The following is a 20,264-nucleotide window of genomic DNA, read 5'->3' on the forward strand; positions in this document are numbered from 1 at the left end:
GTGTGTGTGTGTGTGTGTGTTTGTGCGTGTGTTTGCACGTGCGTGTGCGCGTGTGTGTGTGTGTACACAGGGTTCAACACTTTGAAGTGCCCCACCTCCAAGGGCTCCAACATTTTTTGAGTTCTCCATATAAATAAATTATGTGAAATTTGGGATAGATTCAAGTGGAGCTTTGCAGGGTGTGTGTGTGTGTGTGTGTGTGTGTGTGTGTGTGTGTGTGTGTGTGTGTGTGTGTGTGTGTGTGTGTGTGAATTTTGGGACGGATTCCAGTCGAGCTTTGCAGGGACAGAGAGGTCATCTCAAAGTGTGTGTGTGTGTGTGTGTGTGAATTTTGTATGTCAGGCAATTGTATTGAAACTCATCCGTCTCTCTCTCCTCTCTCTTTCTCTCGCCCTCTCTCATTCCCTCTCCCCCTCTCTCTCGCTCAGGTTGTCGGTGTGTGATGAAGATAAGTTGACTCATAATGAGTTCATCGGAGAGTCCCGTGTGGCACTGAGAAGGGTCAAACCAAACCAGAATAAATACTTCCACACCTGCCTGGAGCACCCACCTCCGGTACCACACAAACACACACACACACACATACACACACACACATACAATGTGGTTACCATTACCCTATTTTGTTTTGTACACCCGACAATTCCAACAGTACATTGATTCCCACTGGCAGTTGATGTTCCGCATTTCTTCTTTTCCCCTCCTTCATTATCCCTCCATCGTCCAAATTTGCAAATGCAGTATTTAGCAAGCTCTGTCGAAAATACACACACATAGCTCTGTGTATAGCTCTGGCTTGACGAGGTAAAAACATCTTTAAAATTGTTGGAAAATTTTAAAAAAATTTACCAGTTGTGGTGCATTTGGGAGCGATATTATATTAAATATATATATATATATATATATATATATATACACATATATTTTATGGTGGAATGAAAAAAAGTAAAATGCACCAACAATCTGAGCTTTAATGAGGCTTAATGAGCTCAAATTCACATCGAAAAATCTGAAAAATGACCTAGAATATCTGGGGTCATGAGATTGTAACAGTCGAAATTGTGAGGAGAGGAGAGGAGCAACGTCATTATCAATCAGAGTTATATTTTCTTTTTTCTTTTAATTCTTTTCATTTCTTTTGATTTTCATCCCCTGATTTGGTTCAATGTCAAGGTGTTTTTACCTTGATAAGCTGCTTTCACAATGTCGGTCTCCGTCACTGTTCATAACTTTATACTTCCGTTGCAAGATCTAAGCACAGATCAAATGCAGCTCGAGCGCTACTTCACACGGACACCGCGATATTAAAACTTTATGCTCAATTTCATCAAAAATTCATCAGCCGCTCGCTCGACAGAGCTACCCGTCGGAAATAATTTGACCCACAATTGGCACTCACACACACACACGCACACACGCACACACGCGCACACACGCGCACACACACGCACACACTAACACACACTCAAAAATGTATTTAATCTGCTTCCCTCACACAAAGAACTCACTCAGGAGTTGTTTTTTAGACTTAATTAAAACACGTACCAAATTATCTGATTTTCTCTCCCTCTCTCTCTCGATGTCTTTAAACCAGCTTCCCTCTCCCACTGCAATGGGTGCAGCTCTAAGAGGAATATCCTGCTACTTAAGAGAGGTATCTATCTATCTATCTATCTATCTATCTATCTATCTATCTATCTATCTATCTACCTACCCACCTATCAATCAATCAATCAATCAATCAATCAATCAAGCTCAGGTCTAGCTATCTATCTATCTAGCTCTATCTATCTATCTATCTATCTATCTATCTATCTATCTATCTATCTAGCTCTATCTATCTATCTGTGTTTGGATCCCACATCAGTTCATGATCTGTGGGTTTGTTTGAAATTTTAATAATCTCCATTTTCTCAGTATTCAGCTCAGAGAAATTCGTTTTGCGCTATAAAAAAAATACAGTGTAAATGTGCAAATCTGTTCAATATATCTTCATGCCCCTGAATTAAGCCCACACTTGTTGTGTCATAAGCGAATTCCGCTGTGAAATAATCACTGGAGTTACAATACTCCTACGGCCTTTGAAAGATAGAAATGGATCTTCCCCGCAGAGCGGGCGTGGTGATAATGAGAGAAGGGAAACGGGAATATTGGGCACTCTCTCAAGCCAGCTTTTTATTAGCCTGATAATCATCTTGGATTTCTATTTGGCTACACTTCATAAATCAGTCCGAAGTTTCTTCCCTCTGAAGAAACTGAGCGGGGTCAGAAATTCCTCGTGATTTGACGCTCGTCCCTCGACCCGAGACCTCAACCACTGAGCGGAGGACACTGTCGTGGTTGTAACGTGCGCTTAACTGTCTATGTGTGTCGATGTGGACCCTACGTGTCGTCCGTGCAGCACCAAATGTGTCGATAACGGGGAAAGTGTCGCGCACAATTATTTTATTCGGCAAACTATTAATATAAAGAAACAATTTATCCAAGACGAAAAATCTTTGTACGAGAGATTTCGTGATGTCGGAATAATTCTGACATCCACACCCGGAGGGATGTCGTGCAGCATCGCCCCAAAACGTAATTTTGCGTTGCCACGGTTGTGATTTCAGAGCCCATATTCCGGTCGCCGCTTTGTTTTTATGTTGGGAGCACGGCTTGATTCCGCCATCACATTTTTCAGGAACGGCGAGGGGCGCGACGAGAAATTTGTCGTTGCATCGAGTAAACCCGGATCTACCGACGCCGGAGCCTGAATCGCAAGCGGATCTTAAAAAGTGGGCGGGGCTGGGAACAAGCAACCTCATCAGCACGCCATTCAGCCGAATAGGCTGCAATGTGTCCATGGCGTGTGGTGGGATGGTATTAAATGCTGACGAAAAACCAGCGACCCAATAATAGTGTTTTCGGGGTATCAACATGCTACAGGAGGCCATACAATAAGTGACGTGCAGGGTGTCAAGTTGAAGTTAAAGTTCATCATTATAAAAGAAGAAAAGGCAACAAGACGATGGTTGTTCAGAAGATTTGTTATTTTAGGTATACAGGCATAGCAAGAAAGGTTTTCCACAGAGGTTTTTACGACTGCCTTCTTGGGGTTGATGCCGCTCTGCAGTAGTGTTTCTCATCATGGGGTCTGGGGACCTCCAGGGGTCCTTTGAGAGGCTCCGCGGGATCCCCAGCGAAATGATTACGAGTTGGACTTCACTGTGAGCGAGTGTACAATAATGAATAATGAATGATCAGAGTTTCATTGGGAAATGTTGGACTAAATAATTTCTTACAATAAGGATCTTCTCTCGTTGGGGTCCCAGCGACACAACTGTGTGAAACGGGGCTTCGCGGCCTAATGCAATATCAAATTGAGGCTCCTTGATATGAAAAAGGTTGAGAATCACTGCTGTATAGTTCCCTTATAACCGCCCTCCTTGTCACAAAAGATTGGGTTATCTCAATCCCAAATGTCGCCTAATAAGATAGCGTTCAACAGAGAAATCGGAAGTGTCAAATCATTGGATAAATGACATTAAGGTCAATAGAAGATGACAGATCATCATTCAATTTCAGTTTTATACCTCCTCTGCTCCGTCTAATGATAGTATAGCTTCCCTGCTGTGATTGTCTCAGGACCTCTCTCAGGACCTCTCATTATGTCCCTTTTTAAAGCCTTTACACACACAGAGGGACACATCCGGCTTTTCAAATGATTATTATTATTATCATTATTATTATTATTATTATTATTATTATTAGTGTTCCAGCCCGCAGGGCCAGATCCCAATTGTTATTGCTCTGACTTTTTTTTATTTTTAACTTTGGTGTTTTTTTAGCTAAAAGCATCTACAACAACGGCAGTACACAGAGCCGTGGTTGAGGTCTCGTTTGAAACGGGAGGTTTCAGACATCTTCTCATTCGAGTTTGATCAATATCGACCTACATTTGGAGCAGAAATTTGTGAGAAACTGTCGTAATTGTATTTGTTCCAGGAGCGGCCTTCTTTGTGACATCATCATCCAACGTTATAATCCGAAGTCCAAGCTTCGTCTTTCGGAACTCATTCGCCCCCAGCCACTTGCGAGTGCGACAGCTAGACAGACTTTTAACATTGTGTGTTAGTACGTTAGTGTGGCAGTCTCTCCCACCATGCGCCTTCCAAGTGGCATGTTCAGGGCCCTCCAGCACAGAGAAGCGGCAGACGGGGTTGTAGACACCAGTTGATCGTAGAGGGTGGGCTAGCTAGAATTAGCCTGGAGCAGATGGAACATGTCATGACAGGGCTCCTATCCTGGGTGAGTGTGGGGATGGGGACTTGGGTACCTGCTGCTCATAAGACCAACCAACGAGCAATAGGTATGCAGCCACGCCGATCTCAATCACCTAGATCCAGGTCGGGTGTGGCTGCTCAAACCACACCATCCCTACACCACAGTAAGTTATCACTTATTTCAGTTTTTTGGCTTGTTTTGACATTGGTTCGATTGCTGCAACTAACCTGGACTCTGTGCATTGCTGCCTGCAGCTATATTTATTATTATTATTATTATTATTATTATTATTATTATTATTATTATTATTATTAATAATAATAATAATAATAATAATAATAATAATTCATTCATTCATTCATGCAGCTATTAACTTTGGTTTGTCGAAGCGTTTCAGGTTTTTCATTTGGAGATACATATTATATAATCAGAATCAGTTTATTCATCCAGATTCATTTAGGTACTAGGAGTGTGTCATGTTGAGGTTTGGTGCGTTTCACTACAGACGACAAGCATAAAAAAAAGAAAGTTTTAACAGTCTGAATAAATTTTGAATAAAAACAATTTTAATTTAGAATAAAAATTGAAGTTAAAAAAATACAAATAAAAATAGTCATAATGAAAATAGCCCAAAAAAATTAAGAAATAAAATACAAAACAGTAATAGTCAGAAATAATAATAATAATAATTTCTGATTATTACTGTGTACTAACCACCTTAGTTCAAAGTAATGGGATGGGATAACAATTCAATATAGTCCATTGATCAGTATCAATAGTATTTAGCTTCACCAGATCTTTGCGCCGATCAGAAAACATCCCATGATTTGTCGTCAAAGCGATGCTAGAGGCACTACAGTGATTCCTCATCCCACCTCTAAACCATCCTCACCTCTCATCTGAGGCTTACTGCGTCTACAGGACCAGGTGGACGGCGTTATGACGCAAATCCCCCAGGGGCTGCGTGATGGTTTCAGCTTTAATACCTCCCCTATACTTCCATATTATAGCTTGAGCTCCCGGCCTCTCCTAGTGTGACGATTCTCGTATGTATTAATCAAATTTAGGCGGTTACCCGGGTTGCGTTGACCCCAGGCTTACCCCGGGTTTGGATCGTCAGAAGCAGGGAGGCGAATGTTAAAGTGATGACGACCCCCGGGAGGTAGAAAGTAGCAACGAAAGGACCGCGATAACGGTTCGATGTCCTCCGACCAAAATTGGTCCCTAATCGTGTGATTTTTGCAACATTTCTGATTAACTGTTGTTTTTAGGGGGGGGGGGGGGGGGGGGTCCCAGTTCAGTATCAAATCCCTGAGCACATACGGTGGAAGTGCAAATACTGTCCCGGGGTCATGCCATGGTAAACACATCAGGCAGCTGCCCCTGTACGCAGAGCGGTGCTGCTGGTGAGGAACACAGCGCCGGGCTCCAGCTCTCCTTCTCCTTCGCACTCCTCCTTATTTTTCCCCCCGGGGCCTGAGTTCAGGTACTTTAGAAGGACAGTCACCGAAAAAACACCCCTTCTCAGCTGCCAGGGGTAATCCATCCATCCATCCTTCTCCCTCCCTCCCTACCTCCCTCCCTCGCTCCCCTCATTATCCATCCATCCATCAATCCATCCATCCATCCCTCCCTACCTCCCTCGCTCCCCTCATCATCCATCCATCCCTCATCCCTCTCTCCCTCCCTACCTCCCTCCCTCGCTTCCCTCATCATCCATCCATCCATCCATCCACCCATCCATCCATCCGTCCATCATCTATCCATTCCTCCCTCCCTCCCTCCCTCCCTCCTTCCCTCCTTCCTTCCCTGCCTCCCTCCATCATCCATGCATCCATCCATCGATGCTTCCATCCATCCGTCCATCCCTCCCTCCCTGCCTCCCTCCCTTGCTCCCTTCATCATCCATCCATCATCCATCCATTCCTCCCTCCCTCCTTCCTTCCCTCCCTCCTTCCCTGCCTCCCTCCATCATCCACGCATCCATCCATCCATGCTTCCATCCATCCATCTACGATCAATTTGGAAAATAAAGCAGATTCTCACCAACACTAGTCTCCAAGCTAATGGAGAGCAACAGTGCACGTAGTGACCCATTAAACCAAAGCTTTGAGGAGGAGGTTTTTTTCAATACAGATCGCTGACTTTCTCACAATACTTGGTTTTCAGAAGGATGTAGTTGCTCAGTTGCAAACAGCCACAGTGAAGGACAGTGCCACTTTAAAAAGTGCTTGAAATGTTATTAGTTGTCTAAAAATATCTGCCGCTGCCTGTGGAATCAGTCTGTTGCAGGAGGAAAATTTTTACCCAGTGAATAAAAAATAGATATCAATGCAAACAAAAATAATTGAATGCTGTTTGTATTTGTCTGGTAAGGTCATCTGTAAAGCCTTTCAGTGACTGGTATTGGTTGTACCATAATAGTTCCAATGTTGACTAATATTTTGCTAATTTATTTTACCCCGTGGATCCTGAAATTTACAGTAAAATTTATTTGTAAAAATAGAACTGTAAATGTATGAATTAAATATATCTGTCTGTCTGTCTGTCTGTCTGTCCGCCTGTCTGTCTGTTGCAGTGTGGGGTAAATTCATCTGAGAAATGATGGTAAAGACACCAAAATGACGCATTTATCTTCCAAAAGAAAACAATTCCCAAATGAATTGGAGGTTGTTATCAGAGCCTTGTGATCCTTTATCGCCATATTTCTCCTATTATATCATATTTGTCATGACGTTGGAATTAGGTGATTTCAAATGAACCTCGTAAAAAGCTGTGTAGTCATTATGCAGAATGGGCACTATCTTTTTATATAATTGGCCTTTGGTTCCCCCGTCTTGTCGTCCATATAGAAGTGTTGTGGGTGTAAATAGGGGGGTGTTGATTTTTCACCATTTTCTCGCTACTCTATTACATGAATGAATTTGAAAACCAATGGCGGCACTTTGTCTGACGCTAATTAGAGGAATTAAGTAGCGGTATGGCAGGGTCCCTGCGGGGGAGGTGAGCAGAGGAGCATCACGGGGGGAGAGAAACGAGAGGGGAATCATAAGCATGCGAGTGAAAAGGAGAAGGGGAGGAGGAAAAGGAAGGAAGGAAGGAAGGACGGAAGGAAGTGTCTTCTCACACCAAGAAATACTAGAGAAAAAGACTAAAGAAGGTATTTTTCTTTAGTATTTTCTTTTTGAATAGTGTGACTGACCTCTAAGACTGGATGTTTGGACAATTGCTTCTTTATCGCCTTAGATATTAAAATTTAACAATTTTTAACAAGAATAAATGTATACATTTATATAAGAAACACAATAAATACACATTATTTCACAAACATAATAAATACATGTTACTTTCAATTTGTACTTTATTGTACTTCTTGTGATAACAATCCACAATTAAAGAAGGAGAGAGAAATTGATTAATTAAACATTAAACATTAATTTGGAATTTGACTTATTCTAGAAGGACTTGTCACTATTAAATGCCTTCTCCCTTTTAATTTTTAGCCCGCTACTTTACCTGTAGGAAGCTGCATGTGCTACATAAAAAATGAAAAAGAGGCCGTACCTCCACTGTCATTGCTCTGTCGTTGTAAATTTGATTGAACTTGAACTTTGAAATTGAATCGTGCTTCAGTTCCCACAACACCGTTTTACTCTGTGCCCTTGGTAAAAAAAAACAAAAAAACAAAAAAATCCCAACATATTTAATCATTATATATGCACTTTTCTTTGAGTCTCTATGTCGCTTGATGAGAACATGGCAACGAATGGTGTTTTGGGGTTGGGTTGCGGGAATTGATAGTGACAAAGGCGCCTGTTGGGTGCGGGGGTATTTACGGAGCGTCGGATAATAGAGTGAATGGCGACGCTTTTGGAGAGAGAGAGAGAGAGAGAAAGAGAGGTGGGGGCGGGGAGAGAGAGATATGTTATCATAGGTGCTCAGGGGATGGTGGTTGAGTGACAAGTGATACAAAGAACGCTCAACTCCCTGAGGAATCAGAGCGACGCCGCTCACTCAGCAGGGGATGGCCAGAAACTCACAAAAGAAATTGGAAAGACAAAAAAAAAAGATAAGATAGGCCGCTCCTGTCAAAAAAAGATCGAGTGGGATACTTTTTTGTGAGTGTGTACAATTTTGGACTTAAGACTTTGGAGGTTAAATAAAAGCAAAGACGTCTCAGCAAAAGCTTTTAAAAGGAAATCCCATCACAATCCAACCTTTTTAACAATGAAAGCGGAAATCCATGAGGTGGATTACACTGCAAATCCCAGAATTCCATTCAAAATCGCAAATAATTTTTGTTTTTCAACATCCAGGTTTGCCCTTATTTTTTTTTTCTTTTCTCAAAAGTTTGCCTTCTTCTGATCTATATAGGCCAGAAAGCATTGTAAATGTGGGTGAAGCATTGTAAATAAAAAATGAAATTGTTGTTTAATGGTTGCAAGAAAATTATCACATTTTTTTGCATTTACAAAACAGTATTTTTTCTTTGTGGCCTGTTTTTGACGTGGGGTGGGGTTAGAGGAGTGGGCGTGTCCAGAGAGGAAGAAGCAGGGTTTGCTGGAGCCAGAGGTGCACATTGATCTCCTGCAGCGCCCTCCAAGTAACATATCCCAATATCTTGCCCCCAAAAAAGTGAATGATATGCATTTTGTCGCGTCTCATTTCACCTGAAGCACCCAGCGCCAATCAAAATAGTAAAACATGTACATGTGAATAGCCATGTGCTCCCTATTTAATAATAATATTAATCATTTACAGATACAGTCCTAAAATGTTCTGTTTATCTTTAATAAGATGTTGTTTATTTGCACAACACAATTTGTTTTATCACCCCACCAGCCTTGGATTTATTTGTAATAAGATGTTGTTTATTTACAAAACACTTTATGTTTTTGTTCGGTTCAGGTGTTTGTGTTTGTTCAAAAATGAAAGCTGTTGACTCATAACTACCATGAGGGTCAGACAAGGAGATTTAAGATATATATATATTTTTATTAAAATCACACAAGCAAAAACAAAAAACGCACACACGTACACACACACGTACACACACACACACGCGGATGCATGCACACACACACACACACACACACACACACACACACACACAACTTCTCAAACACTTTCAAGGATCACGACTGCGTCTTTTGTAGAACTTTTCAAGCACTTCAGCATATATATATATATATATATACGGTATAAAGACACACACACACACACGTATATTATTTTATATATATATATATTTTTTTTTTTTCAACTAGTTCTGACAGGTTTTCAACGATCAATTCCATCAAGGTCCAATTTTCTCATATCATACCTTCATATAATAAAAGTTATACGGTTAACACACAGTATATCTCGCTGTTATTATCTTTTTGGAGACGGCTCGCTGCAGAAAAACCAATATGGTTGCCCGCAGGGAAAATTCAGAGGGGAGGCGGAGACATCTGACAGGGCCAATAGGAGGACGGCAGAGGAGGTGGCTTGACACTCCCACTCCTCTAACCCTGCCCCACGTCAAAAAGAGGCCACAAAGGAAAAAAGTTGTTTTGTAAAGGCATAAAAGTGATATTTTTCCTGCAAACATCAAAACAACTATTTCAAGTACATATTTTTTGTTTACAATACTTAACTTCCGTTTACAATACCTTCTGGCCCCGTTTTGTTCTTTTTTGTGAATGCTTATCCATATTGAGAGTTTACTGATGACAGCTAGTTAAGCTGCTTTATCAAATTAACTCATCAAGCACGCCCGATCTTTGCATTAACCGGCAAAGGCGGCGGACCCCGCCACCAACAATTGGAAACTGTATATATAGGAGCCCACGCCTTACGCAAATACATCAAACGGCTGTTTCTCAAAAACCGCAAGCTAAATGAAAAGTAGTTGAATATCAAACGTGGGAAGAAAATAACAAAATAATCTTACGGATTACCACTTTAAAAGGGGGAGACCAAGACCGTGGAGTTTTCCTTTCACTGCAAATCCAGATTGTTGGATGTAGACACGTTCGAAAGCTGCAGGATAAAAATCAGGAGCAGAGTGAAGAGTCAAAATAGCTGCTCAGCAAAGTTCCCCGCAGCGTTCCCTGCTGCGTGTGCCGATGTGGGATGAGGAGTAAACTGTGCGTGAACCTACAGGTCAGTCTGAGCCGCATTACTAAATTCACAATCAGGCAACACTGCATGAAGACGTCGCCCTTTAAGTCAATGCCTCCTCTGAAGTCGGGTCCGTTCAAACTCAAACTTTGCGAGCAACCTTCATCACCAGATTAGTGTGCCAAAGCGTTCTCAAGGTCATGACGGGATGCCTGGCGCTGAAGGTCGTTCATCCCCACCGTCCCGTATGCCGGAACGCTGCCAGTAAAAACAGAAAGAAAGCATCCTTGTGAAGTTATTTTTGACCTTGAGTTGAACACATCGTACTCTTAACCAAGATACTGAAGGATCCAGCCCTTCCCTTTGTCAGTCTGACGCAGTATTTTGGCGTCATGATGTTGCACGAGTGATGGATTGCGTTTTTAATTTGTGAATAATCACAATCTGTGTTACGTCTGCGGCTACATTTTACACGAGTAGACCTACATCATTACAGTGGAACGGAACGTCTCGATTCATCAGATTTGTCAATATCTAATACAATACAACACAACAAATCAAGATGAAGATTAATGGAGAGGAGCTTGCGCGTCCATTCTTATCGATGCAGGTGCAGTATGTTGGACTACGGCTGCAGGAAGAATTCACCTTTCCCTTTTGCAACGTGACACGGTTTCAATACTGGTCGACGCGCCTTCATATCAAATTATACCAATAGGTCAAAGCGGTGGTCCACGAGATTATTTTGTTTAAAAGTCCCATATTTGCTAGTTATGCCATATACTGCATATTAAGCTGGCATTTTTAAGAAACTTTTTTTCACTGCATCTGTGTCATTCCTCTACATTCTGTGTCCCTTGTTGGTGGTGGGTTCTGCCTTTCCTAAATATAAACATGTTTCCTCAGTGGGAAAAAAAACTAAAACAGAAAGAAAAAAAATATTTCATGAAATAATACTTCCATTCCGCTAGGACAAGAACTGTGAAAAGAGGCACGGCTGAAATGCATTCCTTAGATTTCGAGGCTTTAAACTCATTTCCAGGTTCCAGGCTGTGAAGCATTAGAGCCTGTGATGCATCCCATTGTTGACATTTTCATTTTTCTTTTTTTTTTATTATATTTTCCCTTGTTTATTCTTATTTTTTTTTTATTTGTTACGCCATAAGGGACTCAGATTGGATTCAGATTTGGTGTGAGTTGGAGATCTGTAGGTGTGACACGGTTGGTATTTAGGTTTAATCTACTGCGAGTCCGGTCAGCGCAAGTGGAAAAGTGGAGCAGCAAGCAATGGCTGTCGGGTTGAAAAATAAATAAATGCCACACCTTTCTATTTTTCGGGTCGTTGGGAGTGAATTTCCCCCTATAATTATTTATGAGATAAAATCTTAGAAGAAAGCTCCAAACAGTAATCGTCTGAAAATAATGCACATTAAATAGATCCATGTTAAAGATGTACACAGACAGCTAAATACCATGGTAATATAAAGAAAATAAAGATCATATAAAGACAAAAGACACATTTTAGAATGTTACCCATAGCACAGGCATATTAAAAGCAGAGCAACCATCAGCATTTTAATTACAAACAAATGGCTTTGTTTTAATCACTATTGGAATTAATTCTGGGCCTCCACCCGCCTTTTAAAGGCCCCATCAATAAACTTCCATGTGACAGGCTGAAAGTGAGCCCCTCAGACGCATGAATATTAAATGTTCGAAGGGTACGACTGTCACCGAGAAATTGGGATTAAAAATTCATCACCTCCCAAAGACCACATTGACAGGCGATGCAAAGCAATCAATTTTGCCGCTCAGCGAGGGATCAGACCCGGCGAGAGAATCACGACGCGCGGAGTCGTTATTGTGGGCACGCGCGCGCGATGACGGCGGGACGCCTCTCATCCCTGTCGGCCTCGGGCGTCTATTAGCATTTCTAGTTAGCCCCGTGTGACCTCTGACCCCCGTGCAGGTCAAACCCTGAACGCACGGCAGCCTTCCCTGTTGAATGCAGCCTCGTGTGTTTCGGATGGGTATCATGTCCAAGATCACTGAGCGGAATTCATTTTATTTTAATGAGCCGCCTTTTGCGTTGCAGCTTATCTTGGCGCCTGAACCTTCCTGTTCGCCACACTCCGGAATCCTCGTCCTCCATTTGCTATTCATGCAGGATTTAGGCGGTTGAAGCTAAGACCCGGCTACTTGGGTCACATTCTACCGCCTCGTGTCCCCGGTCTGTGAGTTAGAGCACACCCACGCGAGAGGAGGCGTTATCAGCACTGATCACCAGAGGAAGGTGTGGTGTGCTGTTGTGGAACATTTCTAGGCTACATGCAAATGATTAGCCGCGGGTCTCTCTCCCCTCAAACATGCGTTGTCCTGAAATATCTCGGGGAGGGGCGGGAAGGGTCCAATAGGGGGTTGTTGTTTTTTTTCTGTCGGATCTCGGGACAAATTCTCCGGGTCCAATAGGGTTCGGGTCTGAATTTCGGGACCCGTAAGCGGCACCCTCCTCCTCCTCCTCCTCCTCCTCCTCGTCCACGATTTTCCAGAGCAAACCCGCCTCCTCACCGACTTACCTCTACAGCCCTGACTTTCCCCATTAATCCAACCTTCACCTGGTACCGTATGACGATAGATTATATTAATGGAAGTGCCGAGGTGGTCGAGCTTCGGCTCCAACAACACTCAGACATATCCTATGGTGTGTGCAAATCACCCATCACACTATGCCAGCTGATTGAATTCAGGCCATTACTCCATAAACACGACACCTTCAGGTTAGAGAACCCAGTGGAAGCACCAAGTGGGACATAATTTCTGTAATAATGGCTGAAATCGCTACCATACACTATGTGTGACTCAGGTACTATAATTATGGGAGAGTGCTTTTGGAGATAGGGCTTGTTGTTTTTTGTCTTATAAATATATGTGCTGGCTATAAGTGCTTCATGAGAAATGTTGGCCTTTCCGAGGGGGTATTTGAACTTGTGTTTGAAACCCTTTCCCTCGACATGCATCTGTTAACGAACACCCTGTTGTACCTGAGAAAGATGAACGAGAAGGGCTCTTCACAGTATTGCTCTTTTATCTTCCTTTCTTTTTGAGCAACCGATGAAACTTTGAAACTTGAACCGAAACCTGCATTTAATCTGCTCCAAACATATATAAATTGGCCAAAACCGACGGTGACGATGTCTGTCGCTGATTTCACGACTGGTCAGATGTTATACTGCAATGCGACGAGGAAAAAAAATCATCAGCTTTGACCTAGAAAAGTAGAATAAAATAACATTGAAAAATGTAGCTTACTGTCTTGCTTTCCACACTTCAGAAAGATGTCGACCGATTCAAAGGCGTGCACCTCGAGCAAAGTTAAACGGGACGCACTGCGACGAATTCAGCAGTCAGACGTTAAACGTTTTCGAGTTGAGGCGTAGCCTCGAGTTTGGAAACGAGCCTCACAACCTCAGATCTCCTCTTGCATGAAGCGGGCGTCTCCGGAAAGTGCCCGAGGACGGGGAAGACTGACTGCAGCCGAGCAGGGAACGTCAGGCAGCAGATAGTACACGCGGAGGAGAGCCGCCAGTCAGCCCTGCGTCTGCATCTCCTCACATTTCGCGGCGATATGATACCGCGGTTCCACCTCGTCTCCCGCCGTGCTCCGGTGCTTTGCTGCGGTGCTTTGAAACTATTGACGAATTGACTCAAACCTGCACCACGAAGCGGTTTAATCCGTCTACTTCTACCACTTTGGGTTTAGCGAAAGGTCCCACGATTCCAGGCGTCAAGGTATCCGAGGCCCGAGCTCTACGCCGAACTTTACCACCGTTGAAGGTTGGAGTTGAGCCAGGCGGTGTGACTTGGGTTCAGACCGCGTGGTCATGGCCCGGTTTTCCGCCCGAAGGCAGGTTTTTTCTGGGAGATCGCCGAGCGAAGCCCCCGATTGGAGGCAAACGGTGCCTAATTTGGAAATCGGGAGCTGCCGATCCGGCGGGTCCGGGGGAGGGAGAAAAACACGGAACGTATGCACGGAATGCACAAAGTGGGGGGGGGGGGGGGGGGCTTATTTTTGTTTCGTTCAATTAGCCAACGTAAATAAAGAAGAGTAGGGCTGCCCCCTGAAATTCAACAAGTCTAATCATCATCATCAGTCGACTCCAATTCTTCAAGTCGAGCAGTGTTTTTTTGGGGGGGTTTTTTCTGTCAGTCAGTGTGCGTTACAATAACAGGATAAAACAGATAGAAGCGCACAAAATGCAAAGGGATAACATTTCAAGTGGGGATTACATATAATGGGAATCATAAATAAATTTGTGAATTTGTGAATTTGCAACTACGGCTCTCCCAGCGCCCCAATGGCGGAGAGCAACACGGAGAGCTGAGTCCCGTTCCTCCAAATAAAACGACTAAAAACAGTGTGGGGGGCGGGGCACGGAGGAACGGGACCCGACTCGCAGACCGATCTCAACGAGTCCATGAGTCGTGCCCCCGTCCTCCGTGCCCCGCTTCCTGTGCAGGGGGCACCGGGGAGGGGGTGATCGGGGAGAGGCGTCACGGAGATTTTTCGATTGACAAAATTCTGAGTCGGGCGCAGCCCTGCAACGCTATTTCTATTTGTTCAGTTTGGGGAAACGGGGGAACGCGGAGCTCGGGCCTCGAGCCGCAGCTCGCGCAGCCCGTGCGGAGGTGCCGGAGCCAATCAGATCGGTGCCGGTCGCGGATCGGGGAGCGACCCGGCGAGGTGTCAAGCAGGTTTGATATCTGGTCGTGTGCAAGATGCAAGATTCCCGATCACAAGACAGAACGGCGCGGCGACCTGGCGACTTTGAAAGTGGTGCAGTGTGTGTCCGTGGCATAGCTCTGTCATTTCCACAGCATCGTGGACGTTCCAAAGCATTCTTCAGATCTCTCGCATCTGGAAAAAATACCAGGTTTTTTGTTCTGTAAAAAAAGTAATGGCAGCCCCTACGGTGTTCAGCGTAGGTCATCGCTGACTACAATCTGCACCAATCTGTACCAGATATGAAGCATTTATAGAAATGCACACTGCAAGCTCCTCCATCAGCTTGTGAAGTGATTCCAACTCCAGATTTGTTATATTTTTGTCCTTCATAAACATAAACTTCATAAAATTGCCCAAACCTTCAGAAATAAATTGGACAAGAAGTAAAAGCCGCTGCTGTGTGTCGTTCGCTCTTCGTTCCGTCTTTGCAGGGAAACGTGACGTCAGGCTCATTGCTGCTGGCCACGGCTATTTTAGGTTTGTTTTTATTCTAACGCGGTAGCACGCTTTGTACGGCTCGCCATTGTATTTCTGTGATGGATTCGCCGACAACAGATGAGTCGGCCGTCGACCAAATCACCGTGGGCCGAGTGTGCGTTAGTGAAGCCACTTAGCGTTAGCGAAGAGGTCCTTCCGGTTCTGTTTCTCGACCAAGATTTCTCCCCGTTCCTCGTTCCAAAGTTGCAGCTTCAGAAATAGGGTTGCACGAAAAAAAAACAGGAAAGAAACGCGACATTTTAATGCCGTAAAATAAAATACTTGCAGGCATGGACTGCAGACTGTGCTGTTACTGTATTGCTGTGCTGTACTGTTGTATAGCTGCAGCTCAACACACACTACATCTCATATACATAATAGTGTATTCCTCTTATGTCTATTTAGTATTCCCGTTAGGTATATTACCTTTTTACTCTTATTTTATTCTATTTACTAACTGGATTACGTTTTAGGAATCAGGCACGTCAGTTAGTTTAGCTATTGTGTCAGTTAGTACTTATTGTGCATTATCTCCGGGTGCGTTGCAATTCCATGTCACTGCATATATGTATGAACATATGTATATGTATGTGATACATAAACCTCTTGAATCTTCAATCTTGAATCTAGGAAACAGACAAAAAGGAGCCATTTTTTGTTGGAGGGATAGGCAGGTTTAGTGACTCGTGTTTTGTCTCCGGGAAGCTCATTTAAGTTGTGTATGAATGTATGTATTGATCAGACGAAAAACTAAACCGGCGCCCTACCCCCCTGCACTCAAGTCCATCCCTTTGATTCGAAACAATCAACGGTTTAAATGCTGCCATTTCTGCTCAGGGCCACACCAATTATCCGCAGAACGGAAGCGCCGGGAACCGTCTGCCTCCGTGCGCTTTCGTTTGTTCAATTTTAATGTGGGACCCAAGACAGAGCGACCTGATGAAACAGCTTTCAACCTGATTAAATGGAAATGAGAGATGTGACTGAAAAAAACCGAAAAACATTTTTTTCTTAAACAAGCCGAGGAGAGACCAGAGTGAGGGGAATAAAACTGACTTTTCTTGCTTGACCGACGTAGTCCCACGGCCTTATTACCCACCTGGTAATGGCAGCGGCGTGAAACCTAAAGCAACTCGGTTTTGAAACCAGAGGGAACCGGCTCTAAGTGTGGTCGGACCCTGACTCAACTCAAACAAGGTTCCCGGGTCTCGGTTCGCCCGTTGCTCGACGCATTCTACGCTTCAAGTATCGGTACATTTTACATAAATTACAAGCGGAATGTTTCCTTTTCGCTCTTCACCCCCCCCCCCAAACAAAGCCGGGACAATCCAGGGCTCAAGCAGCTGCCAGGATGCGAACACATTTTATTCTCGTCGTTATCTTCCAGCAGAGGGCTCTTTAAACTAACTCCTGCAGAAGGTTACGCAGCAGAGTCCCCCGCCTCGTGTGTGTTTTGTGTAAACAATCTGCCGTTGCCCGCGGCGATAAAGGCAGAGGGGATTGCTCATTGTATCGCAGCGCTCGTGACGGCAGAACCATGAGGCTTCAGCCCGTGTTTTTGGTTTAAAATACGACAAGTGAAAACACGGGACATAAATACTTGTGTTGTTCAATTAGTCCTTAGTCCTGATGCAGAGGATTTTTTATATTTTTTTTTATTATTACTGCGCTGAGTTTTGTTGTTCGTGCACAAGCTTTTTTTTTTATATTGTCAACTGAATTACCCTGCCCCAGCTCTGATCCAGATCTCTCAGATCTGTATTTAACTATTTATTAATCTGTTTATTAATATTCATCTGTATCACTACATATTGAGCCCTTCGCACAAAATATTTATCACAATATATTTATATGTTTCATTGCACACTGCGGCACACTGCAAAGTGTTTGTTATTATTATTATTATTATTATTATTATTATCATTATTATTATTATTATTGTTGTTGTTATTATTATTATCCTAGTTAAACACTGTACATACTCATACATACATACATATACATATATACAGTGCATTCGGAAACTTTTCAGACTCGTTCACTCTTTCCACATTTTGTTATGTTATAGCCTTATTCTAAAATGGATTCAATACAATTCATTCCTCGTCACTCTACCTACAATACCTTACAATGACAGAGCAAAAAAAACATTTTTTAGAAGTCTTTGCAAAATGATTAAAAATAAAAAACTTAAATATAACATTTACTTAAGTATTCGTACCCTTGCTTGGTTGGAGTCCACCTATGGTGAATTCAATTGATTGGACATGATTTGGAAAGGCACACTCCTGCCTAAATAGTGTCCCACTGTTGGCAGTGCATGTCACAGCAGAAACCAAGCCACGAGGTCGAAAGAATTGTCCGTAGAACAGCAAGACAGGATTGTGTCAAGACACTGATCTGGGGAAGGATATAAAATAATGTGCAGCATTGAAGGTCCCCAAGAACACAGTGGTCTCAGTTATTCTTACAATGGAATTACACTACATCTGGCCGTCTGGCCAAACTGAGCAATCAGGGACAAAGGGTCTTGGTCAGGGAGGTGACCAAGACCCCGATGGATACTCTGACAGAGATCCAGAGTTGTTTTGTGGAGATGGGAGAACCTTCCAGAAGGACAACCATCTGTGAAGCACTCCACCGATCAGGGCTTTATGGTAGAGTGGCCAGACGGAAGCCTCTACTCAGTAAAAGGAACACGACAGCCCGCTTGGACTTTCAGACCATGACACGCCGGGGGACAATAAAACAATACTCAAAGAGGCTGCGGCATTCAAGCCATGATTCATTTGTATTAACTAACTAATTTAAAAAAATCCCCGCACCATTACACCACCACCACCAGCCTGGATTGTTGACACAAGGCAGGTTGGGTCCATGGATTCATGCTGTTGGCGCCAAATTTGGGCCCTACCATGTGTTGGCCTCGGCAGAAATGGAGATTCATCAGATCCCGGCTTTGTTATTCCAGTCTTCAACCGTCCAGTTTTGGTGAGGCTGTGCCCACTGCAGCCTCAGATTTCTGTTCTCGGCCGACACAAGTGGAACCCGACGTGCTCTACTGTTGTAGCCCATCTGCCTCAAGGTTCGACGTGTTCTGCACTCTGAGATGTTTTTCTGCTCCGCCACAAGTGGTTATCGGAGTTACCATAGCCTTTCTGTCAGCTCTAACCATGTTCCCCATTGACCTCTCTCATCAACAAGCTGTTTCTGTCCACAGAACCGCCGCTCTCTGGATGTTTTTTGTTTTTCGCACCATTCTGAGTAAACTCTATGCATGCATGAAAATCCCTGGAGATCAGCAGTTACAGAAATACTCAAATTGGCACCAACAATCAGGCCGTGGTCCAAAACACTGCGATCACGTTTTTTTTTTACCCGTTCTGATGGTTGATGTGAACATTAACGGAACCTGCTGATCCATATCTGCATGATTTAATACATTGCACTGCTGCCATACAATTGGCTGATTAGATATTTGAATAAGTAGGTGTACAGGTGTTCCTAATAAAGTTCTCAGCGAATGTATATTTTTTGCTCCAATTTGCTAATATTTATATTTATTTTAAGGAGTAAGAATTGTGAGGCATGTTTTATTTTGGTTCATTTACTAAACTGGGTTACACCCATTTTGCCTGTGACTGCACACAGGTAGTGCAATACGATGCAATAATAATCCACAATCAAAATATGAACCACTGCCCACAAAAAAACATTGTCTTTTGTGGGAGTCCAGTCGTTTTTACAATGGCCGTGGTGTCACAGGCGACAGAGAGGACACCAGAGAAAAGCGAGAGTGTTTTTCTTTTGTTTCGAGGGCCATGGAGGGATCGAATAAAAAACGACAGATCTTTTCCCCTCCGCTTTTTCTGCACATGGAATGAAATTATGCTTCGCCCGGCTCGCTAATATCAAACACAGTAAAAATTTAGGGAACTCCTTCGTTGGTAAATTACTTTGTAAATGACTTTGAGATGGAGAACACTTATTTGTGACTGAGATACTTCCCTGGAGACCAAGAGAGAGAGACTCTGCTCCAGTGCTTTGAGTCCCTGTCAACTGGACGTCCGGCTCCATGATCTGGAGGTCTCGGGCTTTTCCGGAACGTTTTTATCGGCCTGGACTCCTGCTTCTTTTATCATTTTGGTCAGAGATGTTGAGTTCTGTAAAAAAAAATCCTTCAGCGGCTGCGGACCAAAGCCGTATGTAGCACACGCACCATTTTCCAAAGTTTTCTACCTCAATGGAGGAATAAACCTCTCCCAGAGATACTCAATAGGCAACAACTCAATAGCAGTAGAGCGAGAAGGAGCAGAGATAGAAATAGTGTCTGAGATTCCTGCTTATGGAGGCTTACAAATTTAAGGAATTTATCTCCGGTTCAGTGGTATCATCATTTTTTTAAACGGTAAAAGAAGAAACAAAAAATAAGGAGAAGAAGAAAGTATATACACCAAATTACATCTATAATATACAATCTTACATTGAGTGTGTATGAAGAGTAAGTCATTCTTGATACAATTAATCATATTTAATGTTAAATTAAAAATTAGTCATTTTCATGCTTTAACATTAAGTCACAATATTCCTTTTGAAACACCAGCGGGGGCTTTTTTCAACATGCGCATGTACCCTC

At 43.2% G+C, this 20,264-nt stretch overlaps 1 protein-coding gene across 1 annotated transcript in view; it reads left to right on the forward strand.

Moving 5' to 3' along the window:
• Positions 1–20,264, forward strand: part of doc2a (double C2-like domains, alpha) — a gene marked incomplete at both ends in the record, with an annotated part of 42,906 nt that overhangs the window by 10,251 nt on the left and 12,391 nt on the right. The window contains 2 exons of the mRNA XM_080009640.1: positions 429–555; positions 1,595–1,654. Coding sequence (XP_079865766.1) covers positions 429–555; positions 1,595–1,654 — 187 coding nt within the window. The remainder of the gene's footprint in view (positions 1–428; positions 556–1,594; positions 1,655–20,264) is intronic.

Source organism: Zeus faber (assembly GCF_960531495.2).
Source record: "Zeus faber genome assembly, chromosome: 11".
Classification (NCBI taxonomy): Eukaryota; Metazoa; Chordata; class Actinopteri; order Zeiformes; family Zeidae; genus Zeus; species Zeus faber.